Source organism: Ostrinia nubilalis, chromosome 8 (assembly GCF_963855985.1).
Source record: "Ostrinia nubilalis chromosome 8, ilOstNubi1.1, whole genome shotgun sequence".
Classification (NCBI taxonomy): Eukaryota; Metazoa; Arthropoda; class Insecta; order Lepidoptera; family Crambidae; genus Ostrinia; species Ostrinia nubilalis.
In genome coordinates, this window is record NC_087095.1 from 5,039,964 (window position 1) to 5,059,666 (window position 19,703).

Sequence of the window (19,703 nt, forward strand, 5' to 3'; positions counted from 1 at the left end):
TTGTGTTTTTGCAGTTTGTTGTTGCTGAGTAGTTTTTTCGGTCCTTTTCCGTAATAATTATTCCTAATTTTAGGTTTATTTTAAAACATTATGTGGAAAGTACAAACTATGTAATAATGATTTGGTGTAAATGATTCAAAAAATTGTCCTAAGACGTCTTTGTTTGCTTATTGTTTACAAATGCATAACCTTACACGACTGTTTTAACATGTCGCTATCATGAATAACTTACCGAAAACAAATAAATCCAATTGTGATTTTGAGGATGATGAAGTGTTCGACGACTCTTCATTTCTGGCGAAGTTTGACAGTACTTCGGTCAAAGAATCCAGGTTTTCCGAGATAAATGACTCTCTCAACAAAAGTGACCTCAACGTCAGGTAAATAAAGTCCAATGATAAATTACTTTCCATATTTTATTTGCTTCGGATGTACTTTATGAAATCGATTAGTCCCTATTTGCTACTTAACTTCTAAATCCATGACCAGCCTATATTGACTGTGTAGTTAATGTAGCCATTTTTTCAGTGCCTTATGTTGTGACGAAGAAATCAGTGGCTATGACAAACTGACAGGCAAGACATGGATCTATCCAACAAACTACCCAGTGAGGGACTATCAATTCAACATTATCAAGGCTTCCCTATTAAAAAACACATTAGTAAGTAACTTGTTTGTTCAGCCATATTTTAGGTATTATGACATGCTTGTTATAAATATAGATGTTACAGTCAAAACTCATAAGTGGTCAAAACCACTTTTGACTGCAAAAATCAGTCAAAAGTGGTTTTGACTGATGCCCTTGGTCAATATAACTTGACTGATTTTTGCAGTCAAAAGTGGTTTTGACCGATTATGAGTTTTGGTAACAAAGACATGTAAATAAAACCCCCATTTATCAGAGTACAGTTTGATGGTACAAAGAACTATTTTTGTTGTAAAATGACCTATTAGAACTACCACTGTTTGCTTGATGTGCAGTACATTTATTAAAATACATTCTTGATGTTTGGCTTAAAGTTATTGTATTTGAAAACTAGGGCACATGAAGCTGCAATGCAGGACATTTTGTGAATTAAAATTATTATCTACATTTTTTTCTACAACTTTTAGGTCAGCCTACCAACAGGGCTGGGCAAAACCTTCATAGCTGCTGTGATAATGTACAACTTCTACCGCTGGTACCCTCTCGGCAAGATTGTGTTCACAGCGCCCACCAGGCCACTAGTGGCTCAACAGATAGAAGCTTGCTATCATATTATTGCCATCCCACCAAATGACACAATTGAAATGACAGGTTGGTTAAATATTATGCTCTATGTTTATTCCTGATATTATAACATCAATGAAACACCTGTGAAACACTTTATTTTCACTAATAAAACAGTAATTCCAATGTTCCTTTTAATTCTTGTGTAATCTGTTGCTTTAATAACCTAGGTATGTATTTTAATATCCAAGAATATTAAATTTAATTAAAGGCATGAAATGAGAAGTGCTCTCCTTCTTTTATTTTAGGTCATATGCATGTCAACACCAGGAAACAGCACTGGCAAAACAAAAGAGTGTTCTTTGCAACTCCACAAGTGATTTACAATGACATAAAATCAGGGATATGCCCAGGGGAGAAGATCAGATGCCTTGTCATCGATGAGGCTCATAGGGCCAGAGGCAATTATGCCTACTGCCAGATAGTGTCAACCCTGACTGAAATGGGACACAAGACTTACAGGATATTGGCTCTGTCCGCTACACCTGGGAGTAAGGTTGATGATGTCATTAGTGTAAGTGTTTATTGAGCTTGATTGAAACTACTGTTTCATTTTAACAGGTTTCCTGAAATCCATAAATTAGCAGGACTTACTTTTTAACCTACTGAGCATTTCAGAAACAAAGGGGCCCTTTTCCTCTACAAAAAGTGAAATTATATTAGAACTTTTCATTAGTTTGGGGCCGTGGGGAAGTGCCCAGATTGCCCAGTGGAAAAGAGGGCTCTATAAATTAAAGTCTCCTACAATATCTAAATGACTTGATTTCGGTATGAAAAATATACATAACTTAAGCATTAAAGAGAAAAAGTGCTTGTAAATGGCAGCAACTTAGATGACAGTCCACAGTGGAGATGTGACCATATTTGGTTACTTTACAAGCTCTCCCTGTTTGATATGTTAAAATCGGCCAGTTAAAACTTCGACAGGTTCTGCTGTACGAATTCATGCATTCCCATTAAATACATTTGAATTTGCATATTCCTCAGGTAGTCAAAAGCCTGCACATATCTCACTTAGAGCTGAGAGCAGAGAACTGCGTCGACGTGGCGCCCTACAGCCACTCGCGGAAAATCAACACTGTCATTGTCCCGCTGGGGCCTGAACTCACACAGTTGAGGCAGCAGTATGTGGAGGTGATGTATTAAATGATAATTTAATCATGTAGCTGTTGCTATAGTTTAAATGTTAAAAAAAACTATTGATTTTGCTCATCAGGGTTTCCTTAATAATTATTGCGCTCATGAGTTGGCGCCACTGGCGAGTGATAGAACCTAATTGACAGTGGCGCGAACCTAGTGTATAGTAGCAGCAAATGTATAGTACGTTTCATCCACGAAGACGCGCGGGGAACATGATTCGACCAATCCGAGCGTCATCATTGTAGTTTGCGCGCGCACTCACGGACAACAATGCCAAAAATGACGCTCGGATTGGTCGGATCAAACTCCCCGCACCTCCCGCTTACCTCGACCCCGCGCGTCTTCGTGGATGAAACGATCTATAAGGCTCGTTTTAGTATCACGCTGACGCACGCTGACCGTCAGCGCTGACAGCCGAAATGTATGAAGCGTCGGCGCCAAGCGATCAGCGTCACTCAGGAACGTTCCCTTCAATTACATACATATTGCGAGCGGTCAGCGCGATTCTAAAACCCGCCTTCTAAGTCCAAGCGCTTCAGCGCTCACCAGTTGGCGCCACTATCTTTAACCACAAGCAATTGGCAGGAACTTACTCGCCAGTGGCACAAACAGGAGAGCGCAACTGAGGAAACTTATGTCCTAATTAATACATCAACTTACAGATGATAAGACTTTTAACTTTAAGACTAAACTAATCACCCGTTTTCTGCCACAAATATAGATATTGGATAGTTACGCGCGTCGCCTGAAACAATTCAACATACTCCCGCAAAACTTAGGCAACCTGTCAAAAGGACGAATCGTGATGCTCTACAAGGAATTTCAAACAAAAGATAGGAGTGCCAGGTAATTTGAAATTCTCTGACCTTTTAAACCTTTACCTGGTAGTGGCAGAATTGTTGCCACCATATTTTGAACCTTATTGAGAAAACATAAGGTACAAAACTAATGAAAAATATTTTTCTCTATACCAGTTAAAGGGTTAAAACATTATTAATTTGTTTAATGAACAAGTCTTCCCTAAGGGTATTTCACTACGACCGGTCCTGCGCCCGCGAATATACCGAGATCATCGGTAGACTAAATTAAATGCATTTCATATCTGATTAACCCAACGAACGTCATGCTAACGATGGTATACTTACCTAATTTAGTAGCTTTGAAATGTATATAGATCATTTAATTCGCGAACTATTTAACATCACTGGTTCATTTTGCTAGAATCTATGGGTCCTGTCTTGACCACTCATAAAAATGGGTATATTGGATAGATATACCAACTGCCCTATACATCAATCACATTATGATCAACCACACAACACTACAGCTTATCTAACCCCAATCATCATCCACAGACACCCTCAACACAGCTACATAATGAAAGACTTCACAATTCTCATTGCCTTGTACCACGGGCTGGAGTTATTAGTCAAGCACGGCTCGCGGGTGTTTCTCAACTTCTTCGACGAGCACCCGGAGAAATCCTGGATCCAGGCGGACGACCGCTTGACAGTGCTATTGGAGAGACTCCGGGATGATTTGGGAATTAACCCGCTGGCGCTGGACAGAAGCATACTGCCTGATGGGACTATTCCTGACGTAAGAATATTATTTTCTATTAAATTTTTCTATAGCAAATAGTCATAGTCAAAGTTTTTTAGACTAGCTGTTCAGTATAAAGAAAGAGTTCTAATTAATTAAATGTTTTACAATTTTCAGATGTGTTTTTTTTGTATTTTTTAGATGCCAAAAGATTTGTGTTTCGGACATCCAAAATTTTACAGACTGAAAGAAATAATGATGGAGCACTTCACAAGAGCTAAGAAGAACGGGCAGGATACGAGAGCCATTGGTAAGCAAACGTTACAATTTCAAGTGTCTAAAGTGTTTTTGAACAAATTTAAAACGAAGGTCCCTCTTTTGCAGTGTTTTGTGAATACCGCGAAAGTGTGAACCTAGTGCATTGCCTGCTACTGCAGTGCAGACCGCTAATTACGCCGCAGATGTTCGTCGGGCAAGGCGCTTCAGGTAATCATCAAGCATGTATAAGAATGAATCCATCAAATTATCGAAATATTTAAAAAGTTTATGAATAGATTTTCAATAAGTGATTCAATTAAAACTACCCCACAAATGTTGATAAAACTTTCCATTGCTGTAACAGGTTTTGAGGTTTCTGCCTGAAATAGTGTGGGAGTGGTGTGTTTTATGTTACGCCTATTACATACGCCAAATACGTTCAGATTTTCACCACCTTGGTCACAAGCTTTTAGTCTCCGCGACTCGCTCCAAAGGCTACTTTTAAATATGCCATCCTACTAACATTATAAATGCGAAAGTTTGGATGTCTGGATGCTTGTTACTCTTTCACGCAGAAACTACTGAACGGATTTTGATAAAACTTTGCAGTATTATTGTTTATAACCCAGAATAACATTTATGACGATCTGTGACAAACTAAATTTCACGCGGGTGAAGCCGCGGGCAAAAGCTAGTCTTCACTAAAATATTAAGACACGGGTCTTAAAGCGACGTTTATTAATGAGTTACATTATGTACTCATGGCTTGAAGTTTCGGCTGCTATGCTGCCGTGGTCACAAGCAGGTCGCGTTAAGACCCGTGTCTTACTATTTTAGTTAAAAAGGAACGCGAAAGTTTAAAATCTTATATACCATCTTCTTCAGGCAAAGACGGAAAAGCGGTGGTGTCCCAAAAGCAACAGTTGCGAGTGATGCGTGCCTTCCGCGAAGGCGCCTGCAATGCACTCGTGGCCACCTGCGTCGCCGAAGAGGGACTGGACGTGGGCTCGGTAGACCTCATACTGTGCTTTGATATCTCCTCGCGCTCGCCCGTACGACTGGTGCAGAGGTCAGTTATAGGAGAGCTACTGTATTTGCAGTGCAAATTTTGCACCCGCCATATAGCACCACCGTCTTAGAAGACACATGAGAGTGACAGCAGGCTTGTGACGTCTCCTTTTGCTCGCCCATATTGCTGGTACAGAGGTCAGTACGACCAGCCAGTATTAGGGCTCACCAGGTAGCGCCACTGTCTTAGATCTCTCGCTAGTTCGAGGGCGCCTGCAACGCGCTCGTGGCCACCTGCGTTCAGAGGTCAGTATGATATTAGCGCTCACCAGGTGGCGCCACTGTCTAAGACACTAGAGAGTGACAGCAGATCTGGATGTTGACTGTTGAGTTGAACCCATTATGTGTAATAGACGTCACCTTCCTCTCCCCTGTACTACTTGCGCAGAGTTCATTATGACGAGTATTAGCACATACCAGATGGCGCCATTGTCTTAGACTAGTGTCTTGCTACGCGCTCGAGGGCGCCTGCAACGCGCTCGTGGCCACCTGCGTCGCTGAGGAGGGACTGGATGTGGGCTCGGTTGACCTCATACTGTGCTTCGACATCTCCTCGCGGTCCCCCGTACGACTGGTGCAGAGGTCAGTATGTTATTAGCTCATACTGTGCTTCGATATCTCCTCACGGTCCCCCGTACGACTGGTGCAGAGGTCAGTAGAAGAACTGGCGTATTTGTGAACAACAGATGGCGCCACTGCCTTAAACACTACCTAATGACAGCTAGTCTAGATGATGACGTCTCCTCTCGCTCTCCCGTACGAATAATGACGGCAGAGGTCACTGTGACCATTATTTAGCGCCCAATAGGTGGCGCCACTGACGACTGTCTCTCGATAGTGCGAGGGCGCCTGCAACGCGCTCGTGAAGGCTCGGTTAACCTCATATTGTGCTTCGATATCTCCTCGCGGTCCCCCGTACGACTGGTGCAAAGGTTAGTATGTTATTAGCTCATACTGTGCTAAGACGTCTGGTGCAGAGGTTAGTAGGAAAGCTACCGTATTTGCACCCACCAGATGGCGCCAAAGTCTTAGCCACTAGAGAGTGACAGCAGGCTTGTGATCTCCTTTCGCTCGCCTGCACGAATAGTGCAGAGAGAGAGGTCATTAGAAGACCTAACGTATTTACACCCACGTGGTGGCGCCATAAAATCACCATTGTTTTAGATATTACCGAGTGACAGCTGGTCTAAACGTTGACGTCTCCTTTCGCTCACCCATACAGCTGGTACAGGGGTCAGTACGGCCAGTATTAACGCTCACTAGGTGGCGTTACTGTCTTAGACTAGACGTGTCATTCGCGAGGGCGCCTGCAACGCGCTCGTAGCCACCTGCGTCGCCGAGGAGGGACTGGACGTGGGCTCTGTAGACCTCATACTGTACTTTGACATTTCCTCGCGGTCGCCCGTACGACTGGTGCAAAGGTCAGTATGTTATTAGCTCATACTGTGCTAAGACGTCTGGTGCAGAGGTTAGTAGGAAAGCTACCGTATTTGCACCCACGGTAAAGTAAAAAGTGCAAAGTGCAAAGTCTTAGCCACTAGAGAGTGACAGCAGACCTGTGACGTTTCCATTCGCTCACCCGCACGACTAGTAAATAATAATAATAAATAAATAAATATCCTTGGACATTTTACACTGCGCTTCTAGTCCCAAATTAAGCAATGCTTGTACTATGGGTACTAGACAACGGATATAAACATCCCAACTAATATTATAAATGCGAAAGTAACTCTGTCTGTCTGTCTGTCTGTCTGTCTGTCTGTCTGTCTGTTACGCTTTCCCGCTTAAACCTCGCAACCGATTTTGATGAAATTTGGCATAGAGATAGTTTGAGTCCCGGGAAAGAACATAGGATAGTTTTTATCCCGGTTTTTGAAACAGGGACGCGCGCGATAAAGTTTTTCTGTGACAGACAAAATTCCACGCGGGCGAAGCCGCGGGCGGAAAGCTAGTACTTAAATACTTTTTTTTTTGTAAATGCATACTTATTATACATAGAAAACACCCAGTCCAATACAAACAAATATGTTCATGCACACACGTTTGTACTGTGCGGGAATCGAACCCGCTGCCTCCGGAATAGTAGTCCGTTTCGAACCACTACACCAAACGGCCGAGAAAGAGGTCAGTAGAAGAACTACCGTATTTACACCCACCAAGTAGCGCCATAAAATCACCATTGTTTTAGACATTAGCGAGTGACAGCGGGTCTAAACGTTGACGTCTCCTTTCGCTCACCCATACAGCTGGTACAGAGGTAAGTACGGCCAGTATTAACGCTCACTAGGTGGCGTTACTGTCTTAGACTAGACGTGTCTTCCGCGAAGGGCGCCTGCAACGCGCTCGTGGCCACCTGCGTCGCCGAGGAGGGCCTGGATGTGGGCTCGGTTGACCTCATACTGTGCTTCGACATCTCCTCGCGGTCGCCCGTACGAGTGGTGCAAAGGTCAGTATGTTATTAGCTCATACTGTGCTAAGACGTCTGGTGCAGAGGTTAGTAGGAAAGCTACCGTATTTGCACCCACCAGATGGCGCCAAAGTCTTAGCCACTAGAGAGTGACAGCAGGCTTGTGATCTCCTTTCGCTCGCCTGCACGAATAGTGCAGAGAGAGAGGTCATTAGAAGACCTAACGTATTTACACCCACGTGGTGGCGCCATAAAATCACCATTGTTTTAGATATTAGCGAGTGACAGCGGGTCTAAACGTTGACGTCTCCTTTCGCTCACCCATACAGCTGGTACAGAGGTCAGTACAGCCAGTATTAACGCTCACCAGGTGGCGTTACTGTCTTAGACTAATGTCTTGCTAGTGCGAGGGCGCCTGCAACGCGCTCGTAGCCACCTGCGTCGCCGAGGAGGGCCTGGATGTGGGCTCGGTTGACCTCATACTGTGCTTCGATATCTCCTCGCGGTCCCCCGTACGACTGGTGCAAAGGTCAGTATGTTATTAGCTCATACTGTGCTTAGACGTCTCCTTTCGCTCAACCATACAACTGATACAGAGGTCAGTAGAAGAACTGGCGTATTTGTGAACAACAGATGGCGCCACTGCCTTAAACACTACCTAATGACAGCGGGTCTAGATGTTGACGTCTCCTTTTGACTATGGTGAAAACGGGCATTAGAAACTTTCAGCATTAGTCGACCTCATACTGTGCTTTGATATCTCCTCGCGCTCGCCCGTACGACTGTTGCAAATGTCAGTAGAAGAGCTACCGTATTTGCACCCACCAGATGGCGCCAAAGTCTTAGCCACTAGTGAGTGACAGCAGGCCTGTGACGTCTCCTTTCGCTCGCCCGCACGACTAATGCCGAGAAAGAGGTCAGTAGAAGAACTACCGTATTTACACCCACCAAGTAGCGCCATAAAATCACCATTGTTTTAGATATTACCGAGTGACAGCTGGTCTAAACGTTGACGTCTCCTTTCGCTCACCCATACAGCTGGTACAGAGGTCAGTACTTCCAGTATTAACGCTCACCAGGTGGCGTTACTGTCTTAGACTAAACGTATCTTCCGCGAGGGCGCCTGCAACGCGCTCGTGGCCACCTGTGTCGCCAAGGAGAGCCTGGACGTGGGCTCTGTAGACCTCATACTGTGCTTTGACATCTCCTCGCGGTCGCCCGTACGACTGGTGCAGAGGTCAGTATGAAGAGCTATCGTATTTGTGAACAACAGATGGCGCCACTGTCTTAAACACTACCTAATGACAGCGGGTCTAGATGTTGACGTCTCCTTTTGACTATGGTGAAAACGGGCATTAGAAACTTTCAGCATTAGTCGACCTCATACTGTGCTTTTGATATCTCCTCGCGGTCCCCCGTACGACTGGTACAAAGGTCAGTAGGAAAGCTACCGTATTTGCACCCACCATATAGCGCCATTGTCTTAGAAGACACTAGAGAGTGACAGCAGGCTTGTGATCTCCTTTCGCTCGCCCGCACGACTAGTGCCGAGAAAGAGGTCACTAGAAGAACTACCGTATTTACAACCACCAGGTGGCGCCATAAAAGCACCATTGTTTTAGACATTAGCGAGTGACAGCGGGTCTAAACGTTCACGTCTCCTTTCGCTCACCCATACAGCTGGTACAGAGGTCAGTACGGCCAGTATTAACGCTCACCAGGTAGCGTTAGTGCTTGTTCACGTAGGCACGCGCGGGCGCGGGCGCGGGTGCGGGCGCGGGAAACGTTGCGAGCTCGTGTTCACATTAACCACCAGGCGTTCGCGCGAGTGTGACGTACTATCGTTTCTAGCGACAAGTTCAAACTGGTTGAACTTACCTGACGTCGCGAGTGAAACGCGCGCGCCGCCGCTAGTTTGACATGAACACACACAAACATCTTCAACCGTTGAAATTACCGCGAGCGCTCCGCGCGCACCAGTCGCTAGCTTGCCCGCTAGTTAGACCGCACCTGCGTTTCGTACGTGAACACTTGGAATCACTACATATGTTTGATATTTCGTCACCGCGCCCGCCACCGCGCCCGCGAGTCAACGTGAACAAGCACTTACTGTCTTAGACTAATGTCTTGCTAGTGCGAGGGCGCCTGCAACGCGCTCGTGGCCACCTGCGTCGCCGAGAAAGGACTGGATGTGGGCTCTGTTGACCTCAGACTGTGCTTTGACATCTCCTCGCGCTCGCCCGTACGACTGGTGCAAAGGCCAGTATGTTATTAGCGCTCACCAGGTGGCGCCACTGTCTAAGACACTAGAGAGTGACAGCAGATCTGGATGTTGACTGTTGAGTTGAACCCATTATGTGGAATAGACGTCACCTTTTTCTCTCCCGTAGTAATAGTAGTAGTAGTCCCGTGCTTTGACATGTCCTCGCTCTCGCCCATATGACTGGCGCAGAAGTTTGTATGACCATTGGCCAATATTAGCGCTCAGAAGATGGCGACACTGTCTTAGAAATTAGCTAGTAACAGTGGGCCTGGTCGTTGGTTCTATTGAGCTCATACTGTGCTTAGACGTCTCCTTTCGCTCACCAATACAACTGATACAGTGGTCAGTAGAAGAGCTACCGTATTTGTACCAGCCAGATGGCGCCACTGTTTTAGACCCTGCGAATGACAGCGGGCCTGAAAGAAGGTTGCCGTATTTGCGCGCACCAGTTAGCGCCACTGTCTTAGAAGTGGAACTGATGGTGCATTCACTGGTTGCCACAACACATGCTGAAGATGACTTCAAGGACTCCTTTCCTTCCTTGTAGTGTTTTTTTCACGTCTATTATCTATTACGTATCATCTCGATCTCTTATATTATTATTACTGTCATTAGATGCGGCCGAACGGGTCGAGAACGAGGCGGCCAAGTTCACATCCTAGTCACAGAGGGCAGGGAGCACCAGGTATGTTCATAAAATGTTACATGTATTACTGCAAGATCAAATATTTCATTTGACTTAAAGTATTATAATATATAGATGACCCACGCTGAACTGTCCCACCAAACTCAATGACAGGGGGGCGCTACCATCGTTCAACTATATGGTTTCCAACATGGCAAAAATCGGAACCAGCGATCCGGTATTGACGGTGGCGCCCCGCTGTCAATGTCATGGATAGGACAGTTCAGTATTTTGGAACTATAACCAGGCCTCCGTCACTCGCCTATGCCGGCCGAGATAATTACCTACAGCGCGCGACAACTTCAAGTTGCAAATCAGTCCGGGCCGCCACGCGCCTGTTTGCACACGCGTATCTATACACGCTCGGTCGATCATAGTCGCAATCAAGGTTTATTGTTCCAACAGCACTGTGCCACTGTTATTCTTCTTTAATGAAAAATTGTAATATTTAGGAATAATAATTAACTGTAGTGATTTAAATAATAAAAAAAACTACACTTTTTAAATAATAAAATAACTTATTTTGAAATACTTATGACAAAAAACTATAGCAAAAAAATTATTTTAGCTAATAAAAACATTAACTTTACTTCACTGTGTCTATTTTCCGACACTACACCTTTTAAAACTGTTTGTTTAATTTCGAATTATCGCAACACTGAAGTTTATTAATAGGTACTTTAGAGATGGTACGATTATACAAACTCCACTAGATTAAAGTTTACTAATCGTAAATACAATAAATGCTTCTTAAAATTAAGTTTTTATTTATTTTACTTTGCTCATACAACCCTGACGCTTGAGCGGTGACGTAGATCAATTCTAAACACAAAAAAAATGCGCTCTTGTGAGCGTAGTAGTAAGGTGCGATTTCGAATGCACCATGTGCGTTGGATATTTTGCATTATTATTATTACCGTTAAAATGTCGGCATCTGATCCTACACAAAGGAGTGCAATTTCTGTTGCTACTATTATGTATTCTGTGCTATAACTCTATTTATCGCTTCTTTCAGACGTTATTAGATTGCATGCGCCAAAGGGACGGTTTGAACCAGAAGATTTTACAATCAAAAGAAGTAGAGAACAACCTATACAAGCAGAACCCGAGAATGGTGCCGCGCGATTTCACGCCGCAGTGCCAAAAGATGTTCATAGCTGTCGCTAAGAAAGACGAGCCCAAGGGCAAGGACAAAGAAGCTGATAAGGCTAAAAAGGTAAATAAATGTTATACAGGTCACAATACACTCACTTTTTACGAGTAGAATATAATTTTTGTGTATGTCTGTCTCCTTCGGCCTTCGTATCCATTAGATTCTCAACGCAAATAAGTGGTAGAAATCATGCTATGAATCTTCTGGGCAACTTCGCTCTATCATAGATCGCATTTGCAACTCTCGAATGAGAACTTTATCAAGAGCAAATAATCCTACATTTAAAAAGCTAAAATAGGGATATGTTTCGCCTTTTGTACAATACCTAGGCTATTATCATGATCTCATATTCTAAATAACTATAACTTTTGTTTTTATTCTAATTACTTTAGGGCCAAAAGGATTTAAGAACTATGCTGCTGGCTAAGCCTTCTACTAGCGATTCGCGCACACCCAGTAAAGACACGACACCTGTGGAGTTGATCACGGAAAACGAATTCCAAGAAATATTTCCCGATGGTTTTGCACTGAAGGATACAGAAAAAGCGCCCCAAGAGTTATGGGCTATGAGCAAAGGTAAGATCATCATTTCAGCCACAGGACGTCCACTGCTGAACATAGGCCTCCCCCAATGATTTCCACAATGGCCGGTTGGTAAAGGTAAGATAATTTGTATTAATCGAGGCATTTATTACTAGGTTTAATAATGATGTCATGAATGCGAAAGTTCGTCAAGTAACTTTGCCTATGCTTTTGTCAGAATCTAGCTGAGATATAGCTATAAATTTTCCTCATTTATTTTCCATTTTATGCTCATTTATTATATTTTATTGCCATTTTAAGCAGAAAAGTTTTATTCCTTTTTATGTACAAACTTCCAGAAAGAATCAAATCACTGAGCATAGAAAGTCAACAGACGCATTCAAAGTGGTCTACATGGCTGGAATGGCAGCGAACTTTACAGAAAACTGTCAACGTCGGCCATTCGAAGGACAGCGAAATACTTGCGTCGCTTCTGCAGTACAGTGATGCTAAACGGTTCGAAATGCCTGCCTCTACGCAAAATCCAAGTAAGTTTATAATCCACATGGTCATTAATTTCTTTGCTTGGTAAGTAACTCGGTTAAATTATTTATGTCTTTCTTGCAGCTTTCAATACCCAAGACATCGCAACACAAAATATAATGCCTTCACCAGTAAAAGCAAAACCGAAACAGAAGAAAAAAATAACCGCACCAAAATCACCAATGAAAAAGATCAATAAATCACCTGCAAAAAAGGACGGAGATATAAGAGCGCTATTCAGTACTAACACAAAGTCTACGACAAGTTATACAAAACTAATCAATGATTTAGGTGTACCTAACGATGGCAGTATACCGACCCGACTGATCAATTTGTTAGTGGATTTGAATCTAGAAAATTCTAATACAGAAAAGGAATGTTACATTTGTCAAAACATATGCGATTGTAACTTGATGATGGACTTACGAAAACACAGAAAAAAGCCAAACTTTCCATTAAAATTTATTACCGATCCCCAACTACCTGACATTGATTTAATCGATGAATTTGACGTAGAAACAGTGCTCAAGTGCGCCAAAAATGACTCGTTTATAAACCTTGATGAAGACATGGATCTACCACCTATTTCTTTGAGAAATAACATTGATTTGAATGAAACTAACAATGAAACTTTACACATTCAAAGTATAAAATCTAACGACAAACACAACAGCAGCAATAATTTCGATCTGGAATTTGATTTCGGATCACCAGATTCTGTATGTATTATAGAAAAAACACCCGTTAAAATTAAGGGTGTAGCAGAGACTAATAACAATTTTGATTTGGAGTTCGATTTTGATTCTTTGGATAATTTCAACACGCCTGCAACCCAAGGACAACCAGAGAAAGTCAAAGTTGAAACTGTGGAAATCAAACCGGAGAAAATTGAAGTAAAGGAAGATTTAGATAAGAACTTTGAAATCGGAGATATTGAAGATATATTTGCAGAAAGTAGTCCCGAAGAGGTGGCACTACAACCTAGTCAAGTAAAAGAAGAAAAATGTGAACAGCCAAAAGAAGCCTTAGGGTTCTTTGGGCTGGATAGTATCGATGATATATTTGCAGATTATGACGATAGTATTGAAGTTAAGCCGGATGGGGACAGCAAAGCGACTACTAACGATAAAAGCCAAGTAATAAAACTTGAAGATGAAAAGCCTAATCTTTTTGACGTTAACCGTAATGGTGTGAAGTCTGATTCAAATGTAGTGAAGCCATATGAAAGCAAACATGAGGTCGAGCCTCCTCGCACCTCCGAATATCCTGTCAGTCCCTCAATTTTGTCGGGCAGGCAGAGAAATAATATTCCCACCTCGCCAATACTTTGCACACAAAAACGAAGATTTCAGCTAAGTACTAGAAAAGGCATGAGCTCAACACCCGCTAGCAATACTAGAAGGCAATTAATTAAAAGCCCAGGAGATATTAGTACCGTAGTTAACAACAAATCGAAGAATAACGTTTTACAAGAAAGCAATGATAAAAGCATGTTCACAATAACTCAACTCATTCAAATGATCAATAACCCGGATGACAAATCTAAATGCAATCAATCGTCTTTTATGAAAACCAATAAAGATGTCAACATAAGAAATGATGAGGAGAGGAGCACATCACCGATACTTCTAACTCAAGCTGATAGAAAAAAAGCAAATAATGCAATCGATACTAAAATAACAACTACTCAAACGAATAAAAGCGTGAGTCTCATTGTATTGGACAGCGACAGTGATTCATGTAATGAAACACAAGAATACGAGTTGGACGAAGAAATAAAAATTGGTGCATCAACCAAAAATGAGACAACAACTGCAAGTCCTATCAATTCCAAGAGAAAATTGGACGTAGAAGATGATTTTATATCGGCATCGCCGTATTTTAATAAGAAGCCAAAATTGGACAACAATAAATCGAAACCACTCACTTTGCAGGAAAAGGTTTTAGCTGCTTTGAAATCCAATAAAACTGACATACCAAATAATAATAGTAATAATTCCAATGATCGTATAGTTAATTTCAGCTTTTCTCCCCGAAAAGCATTTTCCCAAAAGGAAAATAAAGATCCCCAAGTTCTGAATGGATCACAGTGTGGCAGTGACGATGAGAAGGAGTACGTTCGGAAAAGCAATTTAGAAATGTTACAAATATTCAGACGAGACAGTAAAATCCAGAGCCCCAAAGATAAATTCAATCTTATAACTTTGAACACAAATGGTGTGACTAAATCTCAAAAAAGGAAACTTACATTTGATGATAGCGATGACGACTTCGTTGATGCTGACAAAAGTAGTCGAAATCAAAAACCGGTTAATGGAGTTGATAGTAAATCTTCAGCCAACCACAAAAAACGGAAGGTAAGTAAAAAAGTCCACTGCTATGTTAATCGCGCACGAAAAAACGTTACGAATGTCCCTTTGACTACAGACAGACAGGTAATTTACTACCGCCATGTTAATTTTGTGTCACTCCGCAAAAAGATTTAGATGGGAGTTCTATTCGATTCTGATTGAGTAGGTATATTACTAACTAGCTTTCCGCCCGGGGCTTCGCCCGCGTGGACTCCGAAAAACCCAAATATTTTACGGAACCCTATTTTTTTCCATAATAAAATGTAGCCTATGTTACTCGTGGATAATGTAGCTTTCGAATGGTGAAAGAATTTAAAAAGACGGTCCAGTAGTTTTTGAGCCTATTCATTACAACCAAACAAACAAAGTTTTCCTCTTTATAATATTATTAGTGTAGATGAAATCAATAATTTTCAGAAAAAGAAGCAAAAACAAAGCAGTTTTCTTGATCTGGAAGCGGAGCTGTCAGACTCCGCTAGCGGAGACGAGCTGTCAGACTCGAGCGCAGGCAGCATCGTGGACTTCATCTGCGACGAAAATGACGTCACGCACCACGTTGACATGCAGGCGCATTACATGCGATCTGTCAAGTAAGTACAAAATAGAAGAGATTTCGAATCACTGAAAAGATAAATAGGCATAAATTGATTGAAGCCTGTCGAATTGGAATATTCTCGGGTGTTAGTCTCATTGATTATTTTACAAGTCATAAATTATGTTATTAATCACATTTTGTGCATGATTTCAGAAGTCCCGTAAAAGGCGTATTCAAAATTCCCGAGCTACCAAAGAAATATAATAACATGGAAGTGTTTTCGCAGTATGTAGAAGAAGACAATTATGAAATGGTACTTACGTTATTTTCTCGCATAGTGTTTTTATACCGAATTTGAGACTGAACTGATTGTATTCGTATATTTATACTTGCTGTTGTCTTCTTTACAGGATAGTTTTTGTGTTGATTCGCACATCGGTTTGACGCAAGTGAATGATGAAATATCAGAGCTGGAGTTAGCTGAAATAGTTTTAGAAGAGAAGAGGCGAAAAAAGAAACCTAAATCGCAAAATAATCAAGACAATGGAGACAGCCCTATAGTGAGGAGGAAAAATAAAAACGCGAGACAAATACAGAGTGATTCTGACGACAGTAGTTAGTAAAGAAATGACTATCTAAGTCCAGCTGGTTAGGACTGCCAATTTTATGAATGCTGTGATAATAAATTATAGTGTAATTATTAAATAACTTAATATTATGTGCCTAAAATATTCTCAGTTACTATTTTGTGAATTCATTTTATTTATTGTTCAATTTATTTACTGCATCCTCATGTAAATATCAATGTAACGTTAAGTTTTAATCGTGTCATGAAACGTGATTTTAATGATGAAAAAAAAACAATGTCCATTTTTATTTTATTTTATTTAATTTATATTTAATTACATTTCACTGTATTTTGTTGATAGGTCTTGTTTAGAGTTGTTAAACGGGGTCATTCCAAAAGTCACTTTAATACAATTCTGTATGTACTGTTCACTGCGCCCGTAACGCTATGAACTTTGTATCCGACTATTACTGCATTATATAAATTATTATAGAACACTTTAATTTTTTACTATATCCTATACACTATTCTTCTATCGCCTTCTGTTCGGGCTGCTTAGGTTGCCTTCCCTTGTGGATTTCCTCTAGTTCTGCTTGGAGGTCACTATATTTCTTTTGGAGTTGCTTCTCACGGTCCGTCTGACGATTCACGTCTTCTGTTAGAGACTGAAAAAACGAAAAACATTAATGAATATCTCTGTAATATCAGGGCTATTTTTTCCACTCGTTCCTTGTAATAAGTTGCATTTAAAAATAGTAAGACTGGTTTGAAAAAATAATTACCTCTATCCTACGTGGAATGGCAGCCTTCTCCTGATCAGCCAAGAACTTGAACGTGGACAGTTCCAAATTGGCTTGTTCTATCTGGTCCTGTAACTCTTGGAACTGCTTTACGAGCGATGCCGCTCTGCTTTGGTAACCACCTGCGAAAATGGGTAAATTAGTTGATATTTAGAAGAGTTCTCATTATGTCATCAGCCCACATTTCCTTGGGCCTCCCAACATTCCTCTTCCCCTTTGGCCCTTTTTGTTAGGGGGGCCTTTGGGAGTCCCAGGGAAAGGTGGGCTCATGACATAATGAGAACAGCGGGCAACAATTGGCTTGATATAGCCCAGGACAGACAAAAGTGGAGTGAGATGGAGGAGGCTTTTGCTTACACAGGATGCCACAAGAATTACCAAAACATAAATAATTGTATTTTCAATGAATTAATTTATTGTAGCCAAACTGGTTTTGTGGAAATAAAAGATTTTATTTAAACGAGAAGCTCGAGGACCTACTCAAGGATACTCTGAATTCTAGAATATAGGCCTTCAAATAATACACGCTTTTAAGTACAATTTGTTTTTGTTACCTGTGATGACTCGAAGTTTCTTCTCCATCTTTGAACACTTCTTGGCCTCCTTGGCCATGTGATTTCTGTTTTGCTCCAACCTCTTCTCTGCCGATTCTAACCGATCCTTTTTACTGGCCAAATTAGCTCGAGTGTACCTATTTTGTCCGGGCAAGAAGAGTACCTGTAATAAATAATAATTCCACGTAAGTGAGGAGCAAATTCTGCTTTTAATAAATTGGGCTTTGTTATCAACGAAAAGAGTCATGAAAATCCGCCTCGAAGGACCGATATTTTTTTTCGTGAAGATAGCACTTGTTAAGTAAGTTAAGTAGTTTGTAACTGCGTTTATTGACCCAATTATTTTTGGACAGAGTTACCTCATCTTGTATGAGGTTGCGGAGTGAGTAAATGAATGAAATTACTAGTATTCGTAATAAACGTAATAGTCCTGTAGCAAATTGGACTTTATTGCTATCGACTTAAGAATAAAAACCCACCTGCGCCAAGCACTCCTCCCACATTTGCGTATACGCATCGAGGTTATCTTAAACTGTAGTAAATTAGACCTTATTACTATCGACTTAAGAATCAAAACCCACCTGCGCCAAGCACTCCTCCCACATTTGCGTATACGCATCGAGGCTATCTTAAACTGTACTAAATTAGACCTTATTACTAACGACTTAAGAATCAAAACCCACCTGCGCCAAGCACTCCTCCCACACTTGCGTGTACGCATCGAGGTTATCTTAAACTGTAGTAAATTAGACCTTATTACTATCGACTTAAGAACCAATATCGTACCTGCGCCAAGCACTCCTCCCACACTTGCGTGTACGCATCCATACTCAAGTCGCCGTGTCCCATACCGGCGCGCACGACTTCCATTTCTTTCTTAAGCTCCTGTTTAGCTGCATCCAGTTCAGAAGGTAAGAAATCCTCGTACGGGTGCTGTTCTAAATAGGCCAGGTGGGCTGCCTGTAGCTGCACTATCCGCTTTTTGTCTACGCCTGGAATGAGATTGTGATGTTATTGTAATCGTCAATTTTGAGTGGATCAAAAAACCAATTATCTACAGATTTAGCACGAGAGACAGCCCGAGTGAGGTATGAGAGCAGCATAGGAGGGTGATTCTGAACATATTATGACGTGACAGAGCATACAAATCTTAAGTATCGCTGATATTTGACGTTACAAAAAAAACATCCTCCCGTGCCGCGCAACCGCACCTCAGGCACTGACAGTTAAGCGCTATATGTAGCTATAGTTTTGTGCATTATTATAATATTCTTAAATCTTCAATACACTACTCGCTTCGACCCTCGAGCAGTTAGCCGAAGTCGAATCCCCAATCCAATGTACCTACTACTCCTTCAGTTGATCACCTGAGTGCCAAGTCAAGTGACTTTACTTGACTTACATTTCGACATCATCAAATTTCAACACACTTCGCGAGTAGTAAGTTAGGGCTTTTACGCTGTGAGCTCTATGGACTTGTAATAAGGTCGAGTATCGTACCGGGCGGCGGGTCTCGCAGCGCATCATAATGCAGCATGGTGACCATTTCAGCCTTGAGCAGTTCCTCCGCTTGCTGCAGCGCGGAAAGCGCACCACCTCCCGCGCTTGATCCACGTAGTACGCTGACGTTGACTTCTGCTGGTCTGGCTAAGCCACGCTGGACAGCTGTTGAACGCAGAGCAAGCTCCGCAAGACCTGTTAGACAAAGGAAGGTTTACAAGAAACTGTGTGCGTCGTCATTCATTAAAAGTGACTGGTATACATTGATCATTCCATGACTCGGGTCTATTCCCACCTCTCGTTCCTACCGCTGCAACTCCTGTATAGTCAGGCAGGACCTATTATTTATTTATATATTAAGAGCCATTGAAACAGGCCGTCTCATCAAGTAACAGCGCATTAGGGCGTCAGAAGAGCGATGGCAGCGCGTCATCATGTTTATAATGTGAAGGCAGGGTTTAGGAAGGATGACAATTATAACGGACTGGACTTTAATTATTAACGAGAAACCGGCCGCCGGCCGGCGCACCGCGACACTTTGCTC

At 42.0% G+C, this 19,703-nt stretch overlaps 2 protein-coding genes across 2 annotated transcripts in view; one reads left to right on the top strand and one right to left on the bottom strand.

Moving 5' to 3' along the window:
• On the top strand, window positions 1-16,802 carry LOC135073791 (uncharacterized). The gene is made up of 18 exons (XM_063967970.1): window positions 1-380; window positions 529-661; window positions 1,114-1,297; window positions 1,519-1,784; window positions 2,258-2,404; window positions 3,132-3,256; window positions 3,766-4,009; window positions 4,154-4,262; window positions 4,337-4,438; window positions 5,096-5,279; window positions 10,564-10,633; window positions 11,649-11,849; window positions 12,179-12,362; window positions 12,668-12,856; window positions 12,936-15,208; window positions 15,620-15,792; window positions 15,951-16,050; window positions 16,148-16,802. Exons 1-18 carry the CDS (start codon window positions 220-222, stop codon window positions 16,355-16,357), a joined length of 5,055 nt encoding a protein of 1,684 aa, XP_063824040.1. The 5' UTR covers window positions 1-219; the 3' UTR covers window positions 16,358-16,802.
• The window catches only part of LOC135073793 (cell division cycle 5-like protein), an 18,930-nt gene continuing 15,840 nt past the window's right edge, over window positions 16,614-19,703 (bottom strand). Inside the window, exons 12-16 of the mRNA XM_063967972.1 lie at window positions 19,160-19,354; window positions 18,446-18,651; window positions 17,660-17,822; window positions 17,088-17,227; window positions 16,614-16,970 (exon numbers count right to left, since the gene is read on the bottom strand). Coding sequence (XP_063824042.1) covers window positions 16,830-16,970; window positions 17,088-17,227; window positions 17,660-17,822; window positions 18,446-18,651; window positions 19,160-19,354 — 845 coding nt within the window. The 3' untranslated portion in view covers window positions 16,614-16,829. The remainder of the gene's footprint in view (window positions 16,971-17,087; window positions 17,228-17,659; window positions 17,823-18,445; window positions 18,652-19,159; window positions 19,355-19,703) is intronic.

Excerpts from the sequence above, each read along its gene's own strand:
- LOC135073791 (XM_063967970.1), top strand. The coding sequence starts at position 220 with ATGAATAACTTACCGAAAACAAATAAATCCAATTGTGATTTTGAGGAT. Across the intron at positions 381-528 it reads AAAAGTGACCTCAACGTCAG|TGCCTTATGTTGTGACGAAG; the intron begins GTAAATAAAGTC and ends CCATTTTTTCAG. Across the intron at positions 12,363-12,667 it reads GTTATGGGCTATGAGCAAAG|AAAGAATCAAATCACTGAGC; the intron begins GTAAGATCATCA and ends ACAAACTTCCAG.